Raw genomic sequence first — 22,265 nt, forward strand, 5'->3', positions numbered from 1 at the left:
GGAACGCTTTTTAATCAGAGTATAGCATCAAGTCAATTAAACTCCTGGGATATTGATCTGGTCAGTTAAATAGCAGAGGGGGTTGTTAATCAGTTTCAGCTGCTTTGGTGTTAATGAAATTAACAACAGGTGCACTAGATGGGCAACAATGAGACGATCCCCAAAACAGGAATGGTTTTACAGGTGGAAGCCACTGACATTTTTTTCCCTACTCATCTTTGCTGACTAGTTTTGCAATTGGCTAAGGTCAGTGTCACTACTGGTAGCATGAGGTGATACCTGGACCCTACAGAGGTTGCACAGGCAGTCCAACTCCTCCAGAATGACACATCAATTTGTGCCATTGCCAGAAGGTTTACTGTGTCTCCCAGCACAGTCTCAAGGAGTATGGAGGAGATTCCAGGAGACAGGCAGTTACTCTAGGAGAGCTGGAGAGGGCTGTAGAAGGTCCTTAAACCATCAGCAGGACCAGTATCTGCTCGTTTGTGCAAAGAGGAACAGCATGAGCACTGTCAGAGCCCTACAAAATGACCTTCAGCAGGCCACTGGTGTGAATGTCTCTGACAAACATACAGAAACAGACCTCGTGAGGGTGGCTTGAGGGCCTGACGTCCTCCCAGTGGGGCCTGTACTCACTGCCCTGCACCATAGAGCTCGATTGGCATTTGCCATTGAACACTAGAATTGGCAGATCTGCCACTGGCGCCCTGTGCTTTCCACAGATGAAAGCAGGTTCACCCTAAGCATATGTGACAGATGTAAAAGGATCTGGAGAAGCCATAGAGAATGTTATGCTGCCTGTAACATTGTTCAGTATGATCGTTTTGGTGGTGGGTCCATGATGGCTTGGGGAGGAATATCCATGGAGGGATGCACAGACCTCTACAGGCTAGACAATGGTACCCTGACTGCCATTAGGTATCGGGATGAAATCCTTGGACCCACTGCCAGACCTTACGCTGGTGCAGTGGGTCCTGTGTTCCTCCTGGTGCACGACAATGCCCGGCCTCTTGTGGTGAGAGTATGCAGGCAGGTCCTGGAGAATGAAGGAATTGGTACCATTGAATGGCCCTCATGCTTGCCTGACCTAAATCCAATAGAACACACATTTTGAGTTGCTGCAATAAAATTTCAGCAAAATGAACCAGCTTGGTGCATAATTTTTTCACTTTGATTTCAGTCCTCTGTAGGTCGATAATTTTCATTTTCATCAAATTATGGGGCATTCTTACATTCCTAACACATTCCTCTGGACATATCATTATAGATATCCAGCATGATATTTTTCCCCATGAGATTTTTCTCCATCTGATGTGTTTTCAAAGTGTTTCTTTTTTTTTTTGAGAAGTGTATTTGCCAAGTACCCACCCAGTGGTAGGAGGGGCTGGCGCTGGATACCATGTGATCTGTTTAGTCTCTCTATAAATGCATGAGTTGTGTAGTGGACTCCGAAGAACAGGGGATTGCCCCTCAAAACACGTCAGTCTTTTGGATCACACTTGAGACTCCCAATATTAAATAGGTAACCACCACTGTTGTAAATACTGGGGTTTGTGCATTTTTGGGCTGTGTTCATACAGTAGATGTCAGATCAGCCTCAGCTGCATCCTCTTGTCATGTGACATTATTATTATTATTATTATTATTATTACTATACAGGATTTATATGGCACCAACAGTTTGCTCAGCGCTTTACAATATAACGGGAGACAATACAGCAACAATACAGTTCAATACAAGAGGGATAGGAGGAGCTTACAATCTAGGACCTGCTACAATGTTACAGTCTGATCATTGCAGGAGAGGAGAATGCAAAAAGCAGGATAATATTTCCTGCTGCCTGCAACAGACTGATAAAATAATCTCATGCCTAGGCATAAAACACTTAATGGCTGTATAATCAAGAGTACCTTCACCCATATCAACTTATTTCTAATTTATTCATTCTAAAAATTGCACTTACTTTTGTATCCAGGAAAAGCATACTGACAAGCCCAGAAATTCTCGATTTGTCCTTTTCTCCCCCAGTGTTCCTCCACTGCATGTACTGTCCCATGCTGCAATCTTTCTTTCATGGTCATAGGGAGCCAGCTGTCTCTTCTAGGTTCTTGCAGCCAGCCCCCAGATGATGCAGAGCCAGATAAATCTTCCCGCACTGTTGGGAAGATTCCTGTGGTCTATCCCAGGAAGCTGTAGGAGAAGGCTTGATGTCATGGAATGGGTCAACCATGAGGTTAAAATAAATAAATAATTGTAAGTAAAAATGTGAAAAAAAAAAACAGTGGGCTTTTTATGTTATGCAGGAGAGGATTGGGGTAGAGAAAAGTGTGTGCACTTTAATAATAAATGCTGCTATTTTTTTAGTGCAACATTTTTGTACACTGTGATGTGAGAAATGTATTCATGGAGATTTGTAAAGTTAACAAGAGTACAGTGTAAGTATGGTAATCACATGAATACATTAAAATTCTTCCACCTGTTTTATGATAATTTAAGATGGTGAGCGTAAATAACATATATCCTAAATGTTTGTTTTAATACAGATGCATGATAAGAGAAGGCAATCTGAAGAAGGTTCATCTGCTTCAGGACATGGTAATAAAATTCAAAACCAATATAGTCTGTTTACATTTCAACAAATCCACCTTTTTACTGGTTAATACAGAATGCTTTATAGGGAATACTGTATGGTTTATACAATCTATACAAGCACAGCCATCATTTTCCAAAGTTCCGTAATTATGTAAGCCTGACCTTTCTTATAAAATCTGTTGGCATCTTCTAATCGCCAGTACAGGAGGTACCCATTTATGTGATGATACATGATTGCTAAGCAAAGAGCTAATTGGACAGTTTACTAGCAAAAAGCTCATGTTTAAAATGAAAAAAATTAGCTTCACAGCATAGCTTTTTTTGTAAGTCAAAACTGAACTGATTATATAGTATTTTGAACTCAACGGTTACAATCAGAGAAAAAACACAAAAATATACTTGATGTGATTGATTTACTATAAGCAAATAGGCTGCTCACTTTGAAAGGAAATGTTAGCTTAGCGAACACTGAGTACCCAACAATGTGCAAGGAGAATAAGAAGACAGTATTTTTACTTGCATACAATTAAAAGAAGTCAGCAGAGATTCATCTCTTTCATTTAGCTTGGGGAAATTTTGCTTGCAAAGTGAACAGCCTGTTTGCTTTAAGTAAATACCAGTAAATCTCAAGATGTTGACAGTCTTAAAACAGTTGATACCACACTGTTCTCACAAGATTATCAAAACTGTGTTGTATTACAGACATGAATTAAATCTCCGTTTCTCAGTATCTTTTCATCAAATGTTTGGACATGTAAGCCCTACCTTGCATCCATGTAGACTCTTCTCAAATCCAACCCTAACAGAATTGTCCTGTTGGCTAAGTCTAAAGATATGTGGGTAGAAAAAAATGTCTGTCAAACCAATAGAAGGGTAAGCAGGGACAGATGGGACTAGAGTTGACAAGGCTTTGCCGCTGACTTCATTGCCTGGAGCTGAAACAGAGCTTGTCATTTTTTGCTAGATTATGTGTAGAGTTTGAACTGAGTTACTGGAGCTAGATGGATTAAGATGCAGAGCTCACATTCTGCTCCTTTTATTTTTACTACCTATGACTGACATACATTTAAGATTACATAGGTCAGTTTGCTATTTTTTTTATTCTTTGTTTAACCACTTGCCTTCCAGAGGATTTAACCCCCCTCCTGACCAGGCCATTTTTTGCGATACGGTGCTGCGTTATTGAACTGACAATTGCGCGGTCATGCAATGCTGTACATAAATTAAATTTATGTCCTTTTTTTCCCACGAATAGAGCTTTCTTTTGGTGGTATTTGATAACCTGTGCTTTTTTATTTTTTTGCACTATAAACAAAAAAATCTTTGAAAAAAACAAACAATATTTTTGACTTTTTGCTATAAAACATTCAGTAAAAAAAAAAAAAAAAAAAAAAATGTCTTCATAAATTTAGGTCAAACGGTATTCTGCTACATGTCTTTGCTAAAAAAAATCCCAATACATATAAATTAATTGGTTTACATGAAAGTTATAGCATCTACAAATGGCGGTATTGTACATATACTGGAAATGTTATTTGTTTTTATACTAGTAATGGTGGCGATCAGCGACTTATAGCAGGACTGCGGTGGGCATTCTAACACTGCTGGGGAACTGACTAACTGCCACTGACATCCCAATGACACTAATACAGTGATCAGTGCTAATAAAAAGCACTGACACTGTACTAACATCTGGAGTGATCAAAGGGTCAACTGTGTGCTGTTTTACTGTGTGTACTGTGTGTGTTTTACTAAGAAACATACTGCTGTGTACACACAGCAGAATGTTACTGCTGGCAGGAGAGAGGCCTGTGTTATTTACACACAAGTCTCTCCCCTGTGATACTCGGCGATCGCCGAGTACTGGTGGGGAGTCTTCGGCTGGGACCTGGTGATTGACATCTGTAGTCTCCAATGGCGGCACATGTTCGCCCCCTAACCGGAAATGCAAAATCATTTGTGTGTGTGTGTGTGTGTGTATATGTATATATATATATATATATATATATATGACATGTGATTTTGCGCAGCCCTGCTGCCCTGTAGCCGTAGTTCTACTATAGCGTGGTCGGGAATCGGTAAATCAAGCTAGCATGTCCATACATATGTAGTGCAGGGGCCGTTTGATAATGCTTGTCACCAGTGGTTGCCCTGACCTTGCAAGCCTTCTGACACTCTGGGTTCAGACATATTTCAAAAGTATGAAATAATAATGCAAGAGACACGATTCTTTAGTAACACCTCTATATTAGGCTCATTCAAAAGAGTAGATCACAGAATAAAGGTTTAGGAGGTACATCCCCAGTTAATGCATAAAAGCAGAACACAAATAAAATGGAATTAACCAAATTGCAACGATTAACACATTATATGGTCACAAATGGTACGTTGTAACTATGTAACTCCAACGCCAGCAGAAGGAGGGGGAATAAAGGCTTGTTGACTCATCAGCTCCCTCTGGGCCATCAGCGTCACAGTAGGGAATGAAAAGAATTATGTAAGTGAATAAATAAATATAAATATATATATATATATACACACACACACAGGTACATCTCAATAAATCAGAATATCATCAAAAAGTTAATTTTTCTCAGTAATTTAATTCAAAAAGTGAAACTCATATATTATATAGATTCCTTACACACAGTGATATATTTCAAGCATTTCTTTCTTGTAATTTTGATTATTAAGGCTTACAGCTAGTGAAAACCAAAACAATTCAGTATCTCAGAAAATTTGAATATTGTGAAAAAGTTCAATACTGTAGATTCATGTTGTCACACTCTAACCAGCTAATTAACTCAAAACACTTGTAAAGGTTTCCTAAGCCTTTAATCACTAGCCTACAGGGCACTTATACCCCCTTCCTGCCTAGGCCAATTTCCAGCTTTCAGAGCTGTTGCACTTTGAATGACAATTGCGCGGTCATGCAACACTGTACCCATATGAAATTTTTATCATTTTTTTGTGACAGATAGAGCTTTATTTTGGTGGGTTTTTTATTTGTTCTTAAACCAAAAACCACTGAAAATTAAAAATAAAACATTTCTTAGTTTTTGTTATAAAATTTTGTAAATAAGTGATTTTTCTCCTTCACTGATGTGCGCTAATGAGGCTGCACTGATGGACACTGATAGGCGGCACTGATGGACACTGATAGGCGGCACTGATGGACACTGATAGGTGGCACTGATGAGGCACTGGTAGGTGGCACTGATGGGTATTGACAGGCATCACTGATGGGCACTGAAATGCAGCACTCATATATGGCACTGATAGGCAGCACTGATAGGTGGCACTGATAGGCGGCACTGACTGGCACTGATAGGCAGCACTGACTGGCACTGTTAGGTGGCACTGACTGGCACTGTTAGGCGGCACTGATAGGCCCTGATAGGCGGCACTGATGCACACTGATAGGTGGCACTGACTGGCACTGATAGGTGGCACTGACTGGCAGCACTGATAGGTGGCACTGACTGACACTGATAGGCAGCTCAGATGGGCACTGATATGTGGCACTGATGGGCACTGGCAAGTGGCATGGATGAGCACTGAGAGCTGGCACTGATGGACACTGACAGGTGGCGCTGCTGTGGCTACACAGATCATCAGGGCACACTGATCATCAGTGCTCTGATGATCTGTGTACATGTCCACTCTGAGGAATGCCGATTACCAGCTCTCCTCTCCTCACGAGTTGTCAGCGTGACAGCTCGTGGGGAGAGAAATGCCGATAACCGGCATTTCCCTGTTTACATGTGATCAGCTGTGATTGGACACAGCTGATCACATGACCGAGCCGACATCTTTGGCTCTTTCCATGGATCAGTGATCCGCTGTGTCCGAGAGACACAGCGCACCGCCAATCGCCATGCTGCACGCTCCGGGAGCCGCGCATGCGCGTTTAGAATGGGAGGACATCAAATGACGTCCTCCCAGAACGAGAGAACCGCCTTGCGTCCGTCATATTACTATATGGCGGGTGGGAGGCAGTTAAATGGTCTCTCAGTCTGGTTCAGTAAGTTACACAATCATGGGGAAGACTGCTGACTTGCCAGTTGTTCAGAAGACAGTCATCGACACCCTCCGCAAGGAGGGTAAGTCACAAAAGGTCATTGCTAAAAAAGCTGGCTGTTCACAGAGTGCTGTAACCAAACATATTATTGGAAAGTTGAGTGGAAGGAAAAAGTGTGGTAGAAAAAGGTGCACAAGCAACATGGATAACCGCAGCCTTGAGAGGATTGTGAAGCAAAGGCCATTGAAGAACTTGGGGGAAATTCAGAATGAGTGGACTATGGCTGGTGTCAGTGCTTCAAGAGCCACCACACACAGACGTATCCAGGACATATGGTACAACTGTAGTATTCCTTGTCTTACTTGGTCTAAGGAGAAATAGGACTGGACTGTTGTTCAGTGGTTTAAAATCATCTTTTCGGTTGAAAGTAAATTTTGCATATCATATGGAAATCAAGGTCTCAGAGTCTGTAGGAAGAGTGGAGAGGCGTAGAATCCAAGTTGCATGAGGTCCAGTGTGAAGTTTCCACAGTAAGTGATGATTTGGGGAGCCATGTCATCAGCTGGTGTTGGTCCACTGTGTTTTATCAAGTCCAAAGTCAACGCAGCCCCTCCACCAGGAAATGCTAGAGCACTTCATGCTTCCCTCTGCTGACCAGCTTTATGGAGATGCTGATTTCATTTTCCAGCAGAACTTGGCATCTGCCCACACTGCCAACAGTGCCAATACCTGGTTTAATGATCATGGTATCACTGTGCTTGATTGGCCAGCAAACTCGCCTGACCTAAACCCCATAGAGAATCTGTGGGGTATTGTCAAGAAGAAGATGAGAGACACCAGACCCAACAATGCAGATGAGCTGAAGGCCACTATCAAAGCAACCTGGGCTTCTATAACACTTCAGCAGTGTCAGTGCTGATCGCCTCCATGCCACTCTGCATTGATACAATAATTCATGCAAAAGGAGCCCCGACCAAATATTGAGTGCATATTATACTGTACATGCACATGTACATGTCTTATGTAATATTCTAATTTTAATTAATGACCATAAAAGATAGGCTGTGGTAAATGCTCAAAGCAAAGATCTCCTGGTAACTGGGGTGCAAAGGTGTCTGCATGCAGTGTCTCTAGAGAGTTGTCAGAAAGAGGTTGGGCATCCACCCAAATGGGTGTGCAGAGTTACTGCCTGATAGACCGTCAGTGTGCAAGCAGAGATGTCTGTGTGAAGCCTGGATAGTGGCAGTACTGATGCAGAGAAACTGCTGTGATCCCAGTGTGGTGATCAATGTCACCACTGTACTGAACTGGTATGCAGAGTTCTGCAGTAATAGCCACCAATCTGTCTCTGGAGAAGAATGGCAATCCCCTTGTGTTTAGCTCTGAATCCTGCCCAAAAGACCCTGATGAAGTCACGTGACATCGTGATGTAACACTTGGGCTTGTGGTGACACAACGTCCGGCGTTCTGACTCAACTTCCGGAGCGGACGCCATCTTGGAACTCCTATTGAGGTCAATGTACTGTATTAGTATACCCACAGCATGTGGATAGGTACTAAAAGCTTATAATTTCAAGTTAAATGTGAGTGGAATTTGATACGTTTTTATCCATCTTGAGTCATTAAACGTTAATATACTATGGGAGCACTTTGCATTCTCTTTCTGAGCGAATGAGGAGCTAACACTTCTAGGACCACTGAGAGGAAGCTGTATGCGGGACCTTGGCCATCAGGGAGGGAACTGACATGGCAGTGGACCTGATATCCGTTGGAGGGAGTCCGGGTTCCAGACCGGTGGTATTTGATTGTCTAAGGCGATTTGACCCTGCAGGGTCACCACATGGAGGTGAGGGGCCTTTGCACCTAGAGTGGGATTCATAGTATCCTGTTGCACAGTTTGGTGATCACAGGACTACAGTACACCTCCATTTGGATGGTTCTGGACACTTTTTTAGATTGGACATTTATTTTTATATATTTTTTTTCTCATTTTTTAGGACACAATAATTTTTTGTAGTTTTAGTTTATGTTGGTGGGTGGATTATCCACTGTTTATTTATGTTTGTGGATATATGGAAAGTGCCCATTTGGGGTTATGAATCACATCAGTATCTATAGGCATTTAGCCTATTTTTTGATGTTCACTTATCCCCAGTAGGGGGTCACTATCGTTTATTTAAGTGATTGTTAATGATTTACAGGCGGTGAGCCTGATTTTCTCTTTCTTTCACAATTACCACCATTTGTGGTTTCACGGATCCACTGTATTTATCCCATAGTGGGATCACTGGCATTGTTTAGATTCACAAATCATTTTGAGCATATACTTGCATTTTACCTTTTTGATTCCTCTTTTCCTTTTTTTTCTCATGTTTACCACAGTGGTTTCACTGATTCACTTTGATTTTTATCCCCTAGTGGAATCACTATTATTTCTTTCAACCTGCTTATCCAGGGCATGTAATGTTTACATGCGTTTATGTCACTTTATTTATTCACTGGTGTTGCCGTTCAGGAGTTCATTCGGCATCACGGCATTAAGTATATGTGCATAATTATTGTGTATGTATGTGTGGAATATTTTGTTTGTGTACTCACTTAGTAGAGGTGGTGTAGAGGTATATTTTGGGGTATATGTCATATTTTAATTTAATTGATTTATAAGGGGATATTGTTTATCCATTCACTGAATATCACGTATTGGAGTTCACATATAGTTTATTAGCGCAGCACCACAATTTACATTTTGGGTTGACCATTTTTATTGGGACTGTATATGGTTAGGTGGTAGCAGCTTTAGCCACAGGTTCACCTAAGCGCAGGAGGACTTTGATTACAGTTGATGGATAAAAGTGGACTTGGATTTGCATATCTAAGAAATACATTTACAAGGATCAGTGAAGCGAAGATCAAAGAAGGGATCATTGTAGAATCTGACATTAGGAAACTGATGAAAGATGAAAACTTTGATGGTCAGTTGAATAAAACTGAAAGAGCTGCATGGGAGTCCTTTAAGACTGTTTGCCGGGAAATAGCAAGGCAGACAACTACGCAGAATTAGTGGATACTCTACTGAAATCTTACCAGAAACTGGGGTGTAACATGTCTTTGAAAATGCACTTTTTGGATTCACACCTGGATTTTTTCCCTGCAAATCTAGGAGCAATCAGTGATGAACACGGGGAACGGTTTAATCGGGATATTTCAGTAATGGAAATTAGGTACCAGGGCAAGTGTAGCTCCAGTATGCTTGCAGACTATTGTTGGACCCTTAAAAGGGATGTTCCTGATGCGCAACACAGCAGAAAATCATATACAAATACCTTTTAAAAGACTACATTACAATATACACCTATATTTGCATATTGTAAATATAAGCAACATAGTGTAAATTTCAACTGGATGTCACTGCAAAACGTTACGTGCTGGAGAATTTCTAAGCAGATATCTGAGTTTGCAACCAAAAACAGAACTAGAATAACCCCTGTTCATTTCTGTGACAGAAATTTTTTTCGATTTTGTTTACCAGTGATCCTGTATATTGGAGTTAAAAAATTAGAAGAAAGTTTAACAAGTCTTCTGCAGAAAGTTTTAAGGAATATTAATTTTCATACACAAAATGTGTTTTGGCAGCAACAGAGCTGATTCTTAGACATTCCATGCATGATTCACTTTTTTTTTTGTTCAAAAAAAACCAACTGATTCTCCCATCCAAACATTCAATGTGAATGAACTGTTTTTCTTGCCAGCAGAATACAATGACCAGTTTTGCTGGTTATAGCCAGTGTCACTGGTCGTTCAAAAAAAGCTGGTTGTAGATTGATTTGTGTACAACCAACTAGGCCATACATGGATTGAAATTCAGCCCATCCTTGCTGACTTGGCTGAATTTTGATCCATGTATGATCAGCTTTAGAAAAAGTAGCTGTAGCAAAGCAGAAACATCTTAATGCAGCTTTGGAGCCTGACTGTTTTCTATAATAGATCTGGAGGTGTAGTTGGAGTTTTTGGATTTGCTTGGAGAGTAAGATTTGTTTGGGTTTTAAAGCAAACCTGGGGAAGAGATCACAATACACTACAAACCGCTCCAGGTCAGTCCACCACAACAAGCCCTAAACACTAGTAAGGTGCCGGTCCAGCTCATACCATAAAAGATCAAGAGGGCAGGGATGGATGACTGCACACTGACAGTAAAATTCTGGATTCTTTATTGCAAGGATTAAAATATCCACAGAATCACAGCACATTTATTTATTTATTTCAGGTACTTATATAGCGCCATCAATTTACGCAGCACTTTTACATATATATAGTATATTCACATCAGTCCCTAACCCTCAAGGGGTGTACAATCTAAGCACATGGATGAGGAATGAATGTTAATGTGTTTCAAGTTACAATCACCTAATCGTAACATATCACTGACAGGTTGATAGCCATTTAAATCACATTATTCCTGATTACACCTCACAGCTGGACACAATCAGTAATCAACGCTCCCATGCTCACAAACATTAATAATAATGTAAAAACAAAATCAAAACCTTTCAACATTTTTCAAATAAAGACAGCAGCGTTACATTACATTACATTGCATATACATATAGATAAATAGATAGATAGATAAATAGATAGACACTGTATTGCCAAAAGTATTGGGAAACCCTTCCAAATCATTGGATTCAGATGTTCAAATCACCTCCATGGCCACAGTTGTATAAAATCAAGCACCTAGGCATGCAGACTGCTTCTACAAACATTTGTGAAAGAATGGGTCGCTCTCAGAAGCTCAGTGAATTCAAGCATGGTACCATGATAGGTAGGCCTAGCACTTCGTGGCTGAATTGCTATTGTTTCCAGTTGCTTCCACTTTGTTCTAATACCACTAACAGTTGACCGTGAAATATTTAGTAGCAAGGAAATTTCACGGATGGACTTATTGCACAGGTAGCAACCTATCACAGTACCACACTTGAATTCACTGAGCTCCTGAGAGTGACCCATTCTTTCACAAATGTTTGTAGAGGCAGTCTGCATGCCTAGGTGCTTGATTTTATACACCTGTGGCCATGGAGGTGATTGGAACACCTGAATCCAATGATTTGGAGGTGTGTCCCAATATTTTTGGCAATGTAGTGCATATGGAGGAAGAGATCAGCTGTCAGAACCCTTTCGGAATCCAAATTAACAAATGTGGAATGCTGTCAAACCTAGCTGACCCTAGGTTCACAACTAAGGGTATTACGCAGTGTTTTGCATTTTGCAGAAACGTAGTACAGTTCAGTTAACATGATTTCCTATGGGACATATTCACATCTCCGGTGTTTTCACCTGGTGCGTTTCTTTGAAAAGGGTCCGGGACTTTTTTTTATCGCAAAAAGTTGCATTTTTGATTCTATAGACTTCAATGGAAACGGTGCAGAAAAGCATGTAGAGCGTTTTTGCTGCATCTTTGCCTTGTTTTTGATTCGTTTTTGATCCGTTTTGCATTTTAAATCTGCCTAGCAACAAAAAAATGAAAAAACAAACAAACCCAAAAAGCATCAAAACAGGTAAAAAATGCATTAAAAAATAAAGGTGCAAAAATGCAACACAAAACGCAATGCAGAAATGACTCAAATGCAACCTGCATAGGTGTGAACCTAGCCTTAGAGGTATATCTTGGGCTCAAGATTACAGAGTTGGACTTGAAATTGACATAAATCATGATAAAACATTATAACACAATTGAGCTGAAATATTATATTATTGGTATTACACAGTATACTGTATATTATATTATGTTATATAATTCTGATATGTTAAAAAACTCTAATATTTATGTGTGCTCTTTTATTGCAGGCGTGGATAAGAAAAATGAGGTTAAATTGGATGGCGGTAACAGGTAAGTTTTATCTGTGGAAGTCACATAGTCTTACTATACCATATATTTGGCCACACAAAAAATGTGCCAATAATGTCCCAGTTAGCAAACTGCACTAATACTGGCAACACGCAAATTGTTCAGTGAAACTATTGTTTCAATATTCAGAAACTAAAATTAATAGTATTTTTTAGCTTTAATCTGACTAATAGGCTTAAATTGAAGATAAAGGTAATTTGATGGGTTTGAAAACTCAAATCAGTGTCAAGTCAATCCATTGGTATATGGATCAAGTTATTGAAAGTGAAATTGTAAGTGATTGGATTAATTGTAAATTGAGTGGATTAATGAAAGCAAATTTGCCATTTAGTTTGCATTGGACTATTGTTTCAGACATCAGATTGATTAAACAATTGTATCAAGCGGTGAATTGCACAAATAATTGACTAGTATATGATCAGAATTACTTGGTATGGTCAGAATTACTTAGGACTACTACACTGGCCTGACAAATGTTTTGGGGTTTATTTACTAAAGCCAAAAAGACTGTGCACTTTGCAAGAGCAGTTGCACTCATTTTCCCCAGAGCTTAGTAAAAAGTGGTGAAATTTCTCTTCCTAAATAATACCCAAGCACAAGGAAAAAAAACCAGCATGTTTGCTTACACCTGATTGGATGATGGAAATCAGTAGAGCTTTACACACTCTCTAAACTCTCAGGAAAATGAATACAACTGCACTTGCAAGTGCACAGTCTATTTGTAAATCAAATCTTATGTGTCTATAGGATGCATGCAAATAATGCTTCTACTATCACTATCTACAGCTCTTCCAAATGCCATTATGGGCTTGCATTGTTTAAAGTATATGTAAATCCAAAATATAGTTTTCAGTATGTTTGACATTATGTCTTGCTTTATACAGTTTTCTTAAGCAAATATTTTTTTGTGAATCTATTGCTCAGCAGGCTGCCAACATTACTGCTGATTTGTAAGGCATGGGTTAACGTTGTTAGCCTGCAATAGGAAGGGCTGATCCTGACATATCCGAAGAGTAGAAACTTTGAAAAAAATGGATGCAAATGATTTTCTGACCAAAACTATATACAGTGAGGCACGTTGCCAGATATGTTTAAAAGTATTTTTACTTGACCAGTAGTTGAAAGGTGGGGACAACTATTGGTCTTAACACAGCAGCCCTTTTGCAACTCTATCCACCACTTATGCAGTCTGTTTATGAATGGATAGAGAATATTATAAGTAAGCATGTCAAATGTTGTTAATACCTGTATGATCTGTGTTCTAAGATTTCTTCTTAACTGTTTCTTTAGATCATGCCCAGTTTACATATTATGTTCGAATTTATATAAATCTATGAAATACAATTACTTTTTAAGATTCCTGTGCAATGTACAATAACAATCAAAGAATAAATAAGTGCCATTTGAGCTTCATAAGATAAAAATCCTTTGAAAATGTTGTGTTTTATGCTAAACATGTTTGAAAAAGTATTTGTAAAGGATTCTGCTTGACATGAAACTGTGCTAAAGTGGCCGAAGATGCTATGTGTAAAGTGGTGGATTCACCAGTATATTTTAAGTGCCTAGCAGACATAATAGTTTGAAGTGTATATGAGAGCAACATATTATTTTACTTCTAAAGCCAGAAGATGATCTTTTCAGAGAAGATATCTTTGTTTTTATTCTAAATCCACATATCCATCATTTCTTGGATGTAAAGGAATAAGATTATCGGATTCTATATTGCCACTTTACGGATTTTGCCTATTCTATAGCAAGTTACCATTATGTTCTACCCTAACATATTTGGATCTACAATGCAGTGGACTTCAAACACTTTTCTAATGGATGGTAACTATACAATATTTTTTTAGCAAAAGATGTTGGTAGAAAAATAGCTATATATGTTATGTTGGAAATTTGAAAGATGTAATCAGTCAAACCCATCTTATTTGTCATGCAGTATTACAATGATTACATATTTACAGAACATTGAGCTAGTGTGTGGATTTCATTGGAGATTAAGTAATAGAAATAAATATGTGTTAAAACGTTTACTAGTTTCAACAGCACTGCAAGCTTTTTATAGGACAAATAATCCCTGTGCCCTAACTCTTAGCTCATTAACTTTCATAGTAAAGTAAAAAATGTTCAAAGTTTAAAGAGGAAATGCAGGCAAAAACCTAAGTCCATAATAGAAGAAAGAGGAATTACAATCTCAGTCATATTTTTATTATTGTCTGTGTCCATGTTGTGGACATTTTCCTTCCATTCTGACCACCCTGACAACATAGGAAATGAGGAGAATCTACACAATGAGGACATACACCATATTGCCAAAAGTATTGGGACACCTGCCTTTACACATACATGAACTTTAATGGCATCCCAGTCTTAGTCCGTAGGGTTCAATATTGAGTTGGCCCACCCTTTGCAGCTATAACAGCTTTAACTCTTCTAGGAAGGCAGTTCACAAGGTTTAGGAGTGTGTCTATGGGAATGCTTGACCATTCTTCCAGAAGCACATTTGTGAGGTCAGGCACTGATGTTGGACTAGAATGCCTGGCTCACAGTCTCCACTTTTATTCATCCTAAAGGCGTTCTGTTGGTTTAAGGTTAGGACTCTGTGCAGGCCAGTCAAGTTCCTCCACCCCAGACTTGCTCATCCATGTCTTTATGGACCTTACTTTGTGCAATGTTGCACAGTCATGTTGGAACAGGAAGGGGCCATCCCCATCTGTTCCTACAATGTTGGGAGCAATTTTCCAAAATGCCTTGGTATGCTGATGCCTTAAGAGTTTCCTTCACTGGAACTAAGGGGCCAAGCCCAACCCCTGAAAAACAACCCCACACCATAACCCCCCCTCTGCCAAACTTTACACTTGGCACAGTGCAGTCAGGTAAGTACTGTTCTCCTGGCAACTGTCAATCCCAGACATGTTCATCGGGTTGCCAGACAGAGAAGCGTGATTCATACATGCAGAGAATATGTCTCCATTGCGCTAGAGTCCAGTGGTGGTGTGCTTTACACCACTGCATCCAACACTTTGCATTGCACTTGGTGACGTAAGGCTTGGATGCAGCTGCTCAGCCATGGAAACCCATTCCATGAAGCTCTCTACACACTGTTGCTGTGCTAACTGAAGGCCACACAAAGTTTGGAGGTCTTTAGCTATTGACTCTGTAGACAGTTGGTGACTTCTGCGCACTGTGTGCTTCAGCATGCACTGACCCCGCTCTGTCATTTTACATGGCCTACTCCTTTGTGGCTAAGTTGCTTTTCCCAGTTGCTTCCACTTGGTTATAGTACCACTAACAGCTGAGTGTGGAATATTTAGTAGCACGGAAATTTCACGGATGGACTTATTGCACAGGTGGCAACCTATCATGGTACCATGCTTGAATTCACTGAGCTCCTGAGAGTGACCCATTCTTTCACAAATGTTTACAGAAGCAGTCTGCATGCCTAGGTGCTTGATTTTATACACCTGATGCCATGGAGGTGATTGAAACATCTGAATCCAACAATTTAGAGGGGTGTCTCAATACTTTTGACAATATAGCGTATACAAAAAAACCTGTTAAAGGTTCGAAGCCTTCTCAGTCTACTAAAATAAATGTTTATATTGCTGGCTGTACCCCATAGTAGAGATTGTAAAAGCCAAAGATAAGCCCTTATCTGAAATCCGCTTTGCTGAAATGGTTAGTGGAGATGTTGCCATTAATAGTCACAAAAATGACCTGGCATTTGTAGCAACATCTGCCCCAACAAAATAATCTAGCACAGCACAGAAGTTCTCATCCCGCTGCCACAACACAGCACTGTATACTGTAAGGAGCTGATGCTACATCCATTTTTTACAGCACACACAGCTGCTGCATGTCCTAGCAAAGGAAATTGTTTGGACCAGCTTGGTCCAATCAAACTAATTAAAGTTCACTAAAACCTGGAGTTAGGCTGTAAGCAGAGAGAACTTGGTATGCACCATACTGTGGCCTGCATTTTTTTATGAATGGGCTGCAAAAAGCAAGCTACAGTATGGAGTAACCCTGTGGAGTATAAAGAAGAGTGGATATTTATATTCATTCTTCATTATAAATTGACCCCTAAGTATGGTTGGAATGTGTTTGATAAGATAAGAGGTTTGAGCTGTGCCTGTGAAGTCACACATAGCTCTGTACTTCCAGTCCCACTGTTATTTTTAGTTATAGTAGGCATAGACCATGAATATGAACTTGCTAAAGCACACAATTTATGAATAAAACAAGTATCTGAAAAAATCACTTGAAAAGCCTAATTAAAAAAGATAATCACCTGTAACTGTTACATCAATAAAATGCCACTTCTCTAGTTTAATGCATATTTCTTCTTTGATACTGAATGATTGTGTTGAATGCTAAACATTAGATTTGACCTGTGGCTTTTACCTTTCCCGTGGCACAGTGAAGGGCTTGATTTTAAAGATGCATTTCACTGCTCTTTTTGAGCAAAGCCTTGCAAACCATGCAGAGTGCCTTTTGTACAGCAAAGGGAAACAGAACAAAATGTTTTGTGGTGTTAATGACAAACCATTTTGCTGCCAATCAGAGCTAACCTTAAAAAAAAATCAAAATCTGGTTTCATGAGCCAGTTCTTGCACTGTGAGGACTGACATCATAAACGGTATGTCGAAAATGCTGATATCCTGATTTGTATACCCAAATTTTGAAAAGCATACGAAAATCATAATCCTTAACATTACTTTTTTGTATAAAGATGCTTTTCACTGGAAAACCATAGCCTGCACCATTTTAAACAAAAAAGATGGAATTTAAATGATAAACATCTCTACTAATGCTGACTGGTGGATGATAATGAAAATATCTGTGATTTCCAGAGATGTATTCATGTTTCTTTATTTTTTAAGTGGTAATGGACAAGTCCAAGAGCAGTTGGGAAGCAGTTTACCCCCAGGGTATTATAGACAAGGATACTGCAGCTGTTGCCAAGTACATTACATTAACCTAGAAAAGGTAAGAAATCTTAACATTGAAAGTAAAGATAGCTGTAACCTGGGTTATAATAAATGGTATTTGACAATGTGCTCTGTTTTTCGGAGTCTGAGATACATTTTACATTGTGGTGTCACACTAAGCATTATTTTTCTTGGAGCGAAGGGTTTATTTACAAATGGCTTATGTTCAAGGGTCAGAGGCTGGCAATTAAGCATACCTGCCATTTGCCAAGAAAGGTATGCTTTAAGGATTCAGTATACTGTTATGCAGTATTAATTACCACCTGAAATCTGTTACCAAACAGAATACCATTCTCAGAAGACTTTAATGGGAGAAGCCAAGAAGATGCATCAATTTAGCCTTACCTTCAGCTGTACAGGCTCCGCTCCTGTACTGAAATTAGTTACTCTGATTTCACTGCACACTGTGAATTTCTTATTGTTCCTTAGAAGCTGCAGGAAGTTAGAGAGAGTCTGCCTCATTTCCTGGCTGGAGGACTCCAGCATCACCCAACACCATCTTCCCCAGCCTGACCTTCCCTGGCCCTCCCCTTTTGCTTACTGGATTTCAGTTCTTTCAGTAATGGAGGTTTCGCAACTAATGTGGTCCACATATAAATGCAGTCTGACTAGGAATGCTCACTCCTCCAAACTGACGCCCACCTATCAAGGCATTTTGATATTTGCATAACTCCTCCCAACAACCAGCCCGCTACTTGCATCTGGGCTGAGGACTTTTAAGTGAAGTACCAATGCAGGATGCTGTGATGTTCTCAGGAACTAATGTACAGCACCCTGACAGGCTCTGCCTACGTTCCAGAGAAGCAAAGAGACCCATTAATGATGTCACTGGGTCAAAAAAATGGCGTGTAATAAAAACAGAGTGATTTAAAAAAATGCCATTAGCATGTTGATGAGGAAGGAATGGAGAAGCTAGGAAAGGCAATATATGCAGTTTAAACTTCAGCCTGAACTCCAAGTATGATATTTATTTAAACATTTACATTGGTTCAGCTTGGACCAATGTAAGTATGCATGTCTAATTCTTGAGGAGCCACTCGAGGAAACTGACAACTACAGTGATAGCCTCTAACATCTGAGTCCTGCTCAGATTCTGTGCAGACAGTTTACTTCTATGCAAAGACCACAAGGGGTTACTCGCTTAACACTGCCACCATTCATAGGACAACTTTTTTTCAATGAATACAAGGTAGTGTCCACTTGGATGAGGTGGACACCTGGAATTCATTGAAAAAATACAATGCGTACTATCAATGATGGGACGGCCAAGCAAGCAACCCCTTGTGGTGATTGTGTAGAAGGGAAGCCACTCACACAGTACCTGTACAGGATGGTGGCTATCACTGTAGTAGTGCAGACTTTTACAGTGATTGCCATTCATGAGAGTCCCCTCAGGTATGAGATATGCATACATTGATCCATGCTGGTCCAGTGTATGTATGCAATAAAGATCATACCTAGCATCCGGCTTCAAAGTGGAATTAAACCCATCAAGGCATGCCATGATTAAATATCACAGTTGCTTATGTTCTCCATGGAACTGTCAAGCTATCAAATGGCTTTTGTCATAAATGATCATATGTGCAGCACCATGACAACTGCAGATCAATCAGAGGCTAAGATGGCAGCTTTCCTTGCTGTAAAGGATAGGAGGGTTTGATTCTGCTTTAAGTCACTAATTACTACATAGAAGTCAACTAACCCCACCAGAATGTGTAAAGATACAAGGGAATTCATTAATCTGAAATGTATGATTTTTAGTTTTGGATGGAGTAGGGAAGAGTTAGAACCTCTGTCAGGTTTGCATTGTTGTTAGTGTACCTGTTGGGGAGATTCAGCCACTTTATATATCCAGCTGACAATTGTCAACATAATGAAGTGAGAAAAAATCCAAAATGTTGAATTGTCACAGGAATAGAAGGGAAATCTTTCAATGCGGCACTTGTTCCAATGACAATTTGAAAAGCTGTGATTTACCATAATCTGTAAATATTCCCTCTTCTTGCCTGCTGTGTCTACAAGATAGGAAGTTAAAGCAATTATTCCAAAAGGGATGCAGCAACCAATGATTGTGGGATTGTTTTTGGATGTTTTAAAGTTCCATTGACCACCAACGATTGTTGGATTGTTGTGGGGGTGGTTTAAAGTGTTTTTGGGTTCATCCATGATATCTAGCACACAATGTAATTTTAAAGCAATGCAATTTCATCCTTTGGGACCAGTTCACACCAGCGGATGCATTTCTGCATGCGTGTTTTTTATGCTTTTCTTGATGCGTTTCGGTGTGCTTTTGATGCATTCCCGGATGCTTTTTTTCCAGTTTTTTTTTTTCACTTTACTGGGGTCTGGTGCGTTTTTTATGTGTGTAGGTGTGTTCCGGTGTGTTATTGATGAATTTTACCACATTCCAGTACAGTTCTGTGCAGGAAAACTGCAACATGTTCCACTTTTTTTCTGAAATCGGAACACACTGAAACTGCAAGCACTGGTGTGAACTATGCCATTGAAAACCATGTAACCTACTTTCTATGCATTTTGGATGTGGAAAAAAGCACTGGAACGCATATGATGTGCACTAGCCCTTAGGGAACTTTCTGCCATTAATAACAGAAGACTCACACTTGCAAGTTTGTGATGTTATTTTTATTTGATATGTTTTATATCAGAAAGTAAGGGAAACAGTTTTGTTTTTCAAAAATGTTGAGGCTTTTTTTCTTCATATAGTGGAAAAAAAAACAATTATTATTAAATACCACCAAATCAAAGCGCTATCTGTCACAAAAAAGGGTAGAATATTGTACTTATCTGGGTACATTGTTGCATTAGTGAGTAATTGTCCGTCAAACTATTACAGCACTGAAAACTGAAAAATGGCCTGGAAAGGAAAGTGGTATAACATGCTGGTACAAGTATTAGGGTGGTTAAGGGATACAGAAGTACATTTTATTTAGCATTTGTATTTTTTTATACCTTGTGGTAATGTATTTTAATTGACTATATTTAATGTTTAATCTTCTCTCTAGCACCTTGCAAGTGACCAGCACAGACGAATATCCAAGCTACATAAGAACCGATTCAGTACAAGCACATTGATGGAGCGATTCTTGCAGGATGTTCATCTCTACCATCCTCAAAACTACCACGATACTAGGTAAGAGTTGTACATGCCTAACACTCTGTCTTTTTATAAAACATACCTTCCCCACTCAAAACAGGCGAGTCATTTTTAGAACTTAAGTGGAAGTGCAGTCAAGTTTTTTTGTTTGAATAGGGTGGGAAAGGGTTTTTTATCATGCTACCTTAATATAGGGACACAGCATGGTCATGAAACATTAGCTTTTTGTGCTGATCATGCTAGTGAAAACTGACGTCCTTTATAATGGATGGACCTAATTAACTATATCTAGACACACTAGATATATATCTAGACATATCTAAATATACACCTTTTTATTCATGAATGATTGTGCCATCGGTTAGATCACTTCAGCACTCCTATAAGTAAAATGGTTACATGTACCATATGGTGTGTGGCTAATGTATCTATCTCTTTGAACCTTTAGTTGGATTTCCCTTCACTTCCTGTCCAGCTGACCACTGTCAAACTATGCCCACTATCTCTAATAAATTAGCCCTCTTCTGCCTAGAAAATAATCTTAGTTTTCAGCTGAGAGTGATTTTTTTTAAATTATCCACCAACAGTTTTTGAAGAAATGCTTTGTTCTTTAACCTCCCTAGCGGTATGATTATTTCAGATTTTTGGTGCTGAAAGCGGTACCATTATTTTGCATGGAAATATGTAGTTTTTTTTATTGTAGGCTGTAATTTTTAGGAATAACTCACTGAAATCTGTCCGAACAAGAGTCTATTAAACATCCCGGGTATGATAAAATTTGAAACACGAAATCATGAATTATAATTTAATAAATAATCATAAAAAATAATAATATAATAATAATACATTTAATTCAATAATATACTCAAACCGAAAACACTGAAATTTGAAATATGGCGCCAAGTTCATACATTGCTGAGCAAAGTCGCAAAATCGTTTTCAGTGTCTGATGACGAATTTACCCACGAATCATTATCACTCAATTCTGAAAGTGGTTCTGATTTACTATCGCTGTTCTTTAGCTGATCTAAACCCGCTTTTGACCTAAAGGGACAGTTTTTTGGACGCCATGGACGTTTCTCAGTTTCCAGGCAGAAAGAACAGACAAAATGCAGGCAGGGCACAGGACTAAGCACTAGGGACAATATGTATGTGAAATGTTTTACTATGAAAAATTTGTTTTGAAAAAAATGAAATTTTTTTAAATTTTCAAATTTCCCTCCGGCGGCGGCACCCGTACGTCCCGACGTCACAGGGGCCGGAACACAGAAGCCGGATGCCGGCATTGGCCGGAGGAGATGGCCGGGGACGCTGCAGGGGACACATCGCGGGAGCGAAGGACAAGGTAAGCTCTGCAGGGACTCCCTATGCAGCGCCGCATGGTAAGCCCGAGTGTAGCTCGGGGTTACCGCTTTTGGCACTGACATTTTACCCCGAGCTACATTCGGGAATACCACTAGGGAGGTTAAAGCCTGGTACACACTATAGGTTTTGTTTTCATTCAACCCAGTGTGCTGAACTAAAAAAAAAACAAAAAACCTTATCGCTCACTGTACTAACACAAGCAATGTTTGTGTTCTGACAGGGGGACCATTCCCCGTCAGGACACACTGCTCAGTGCTCGCAGCCATTGGCTGATCG

At 39.6% G+C, this 22,265-nt stretch overlaps 1 protein-coding gene across 3 annotated transcripts in view; it reads left to right on the plus strand.

Annotated features, from left to right (window-relative positions):
- ZDBF2 (zinc finger DBF-type containing 2) overlaps window positions 1-22,265 on the plus strand; it is a 55,123-nt gene that overhangs the window by 28,016 nt on the left and 4,842 nt on the right. For 2 of the 3 annotated variants that reach the window (XM_089671053.1, XM_089671063.1), the window contains exons 3-6: window positions 2,544-2,595; window positions 12,455-12,497; window positions 17,402-17,507; window positions 20,533-20,660. In XM_089671053.1, the coding sequence (XP_089527179.1) occupies window positions 2,544-2,595; window positions 12,455-12,497; window positions 17,402-17,507; window positions 20,533-20,660 (329 nt within the window). Of the gene's footprint in view, window positions 1-2,543; window positions 2,596-12,454; window positions 12,498-14,214; window positions 14,346-17,401; window positions 17,508-20,532; window positions 20,661-22,265 lie in introns of those variants that run through there. The other variant, XM_089671071.1, reaches the window with a different exon arrangement.

Source organism: Staurois parvus, unplaced genomic scaffold (genome assembly GCF_062004578.1).
Source record: "Staurois parvus isolate SC_StPar_1 unplaced genomic scaffold, SC_StPar_1.0 ptg000011l, whole genome shotgun sequence".
In the NCBI taxonomy this organism is placed as follows: domain Eukaryota; kingdom Metazoa; phylum Chordata; class Amphibia; order Anura; family Ranidae; genus Staurois; species Staurois parvus.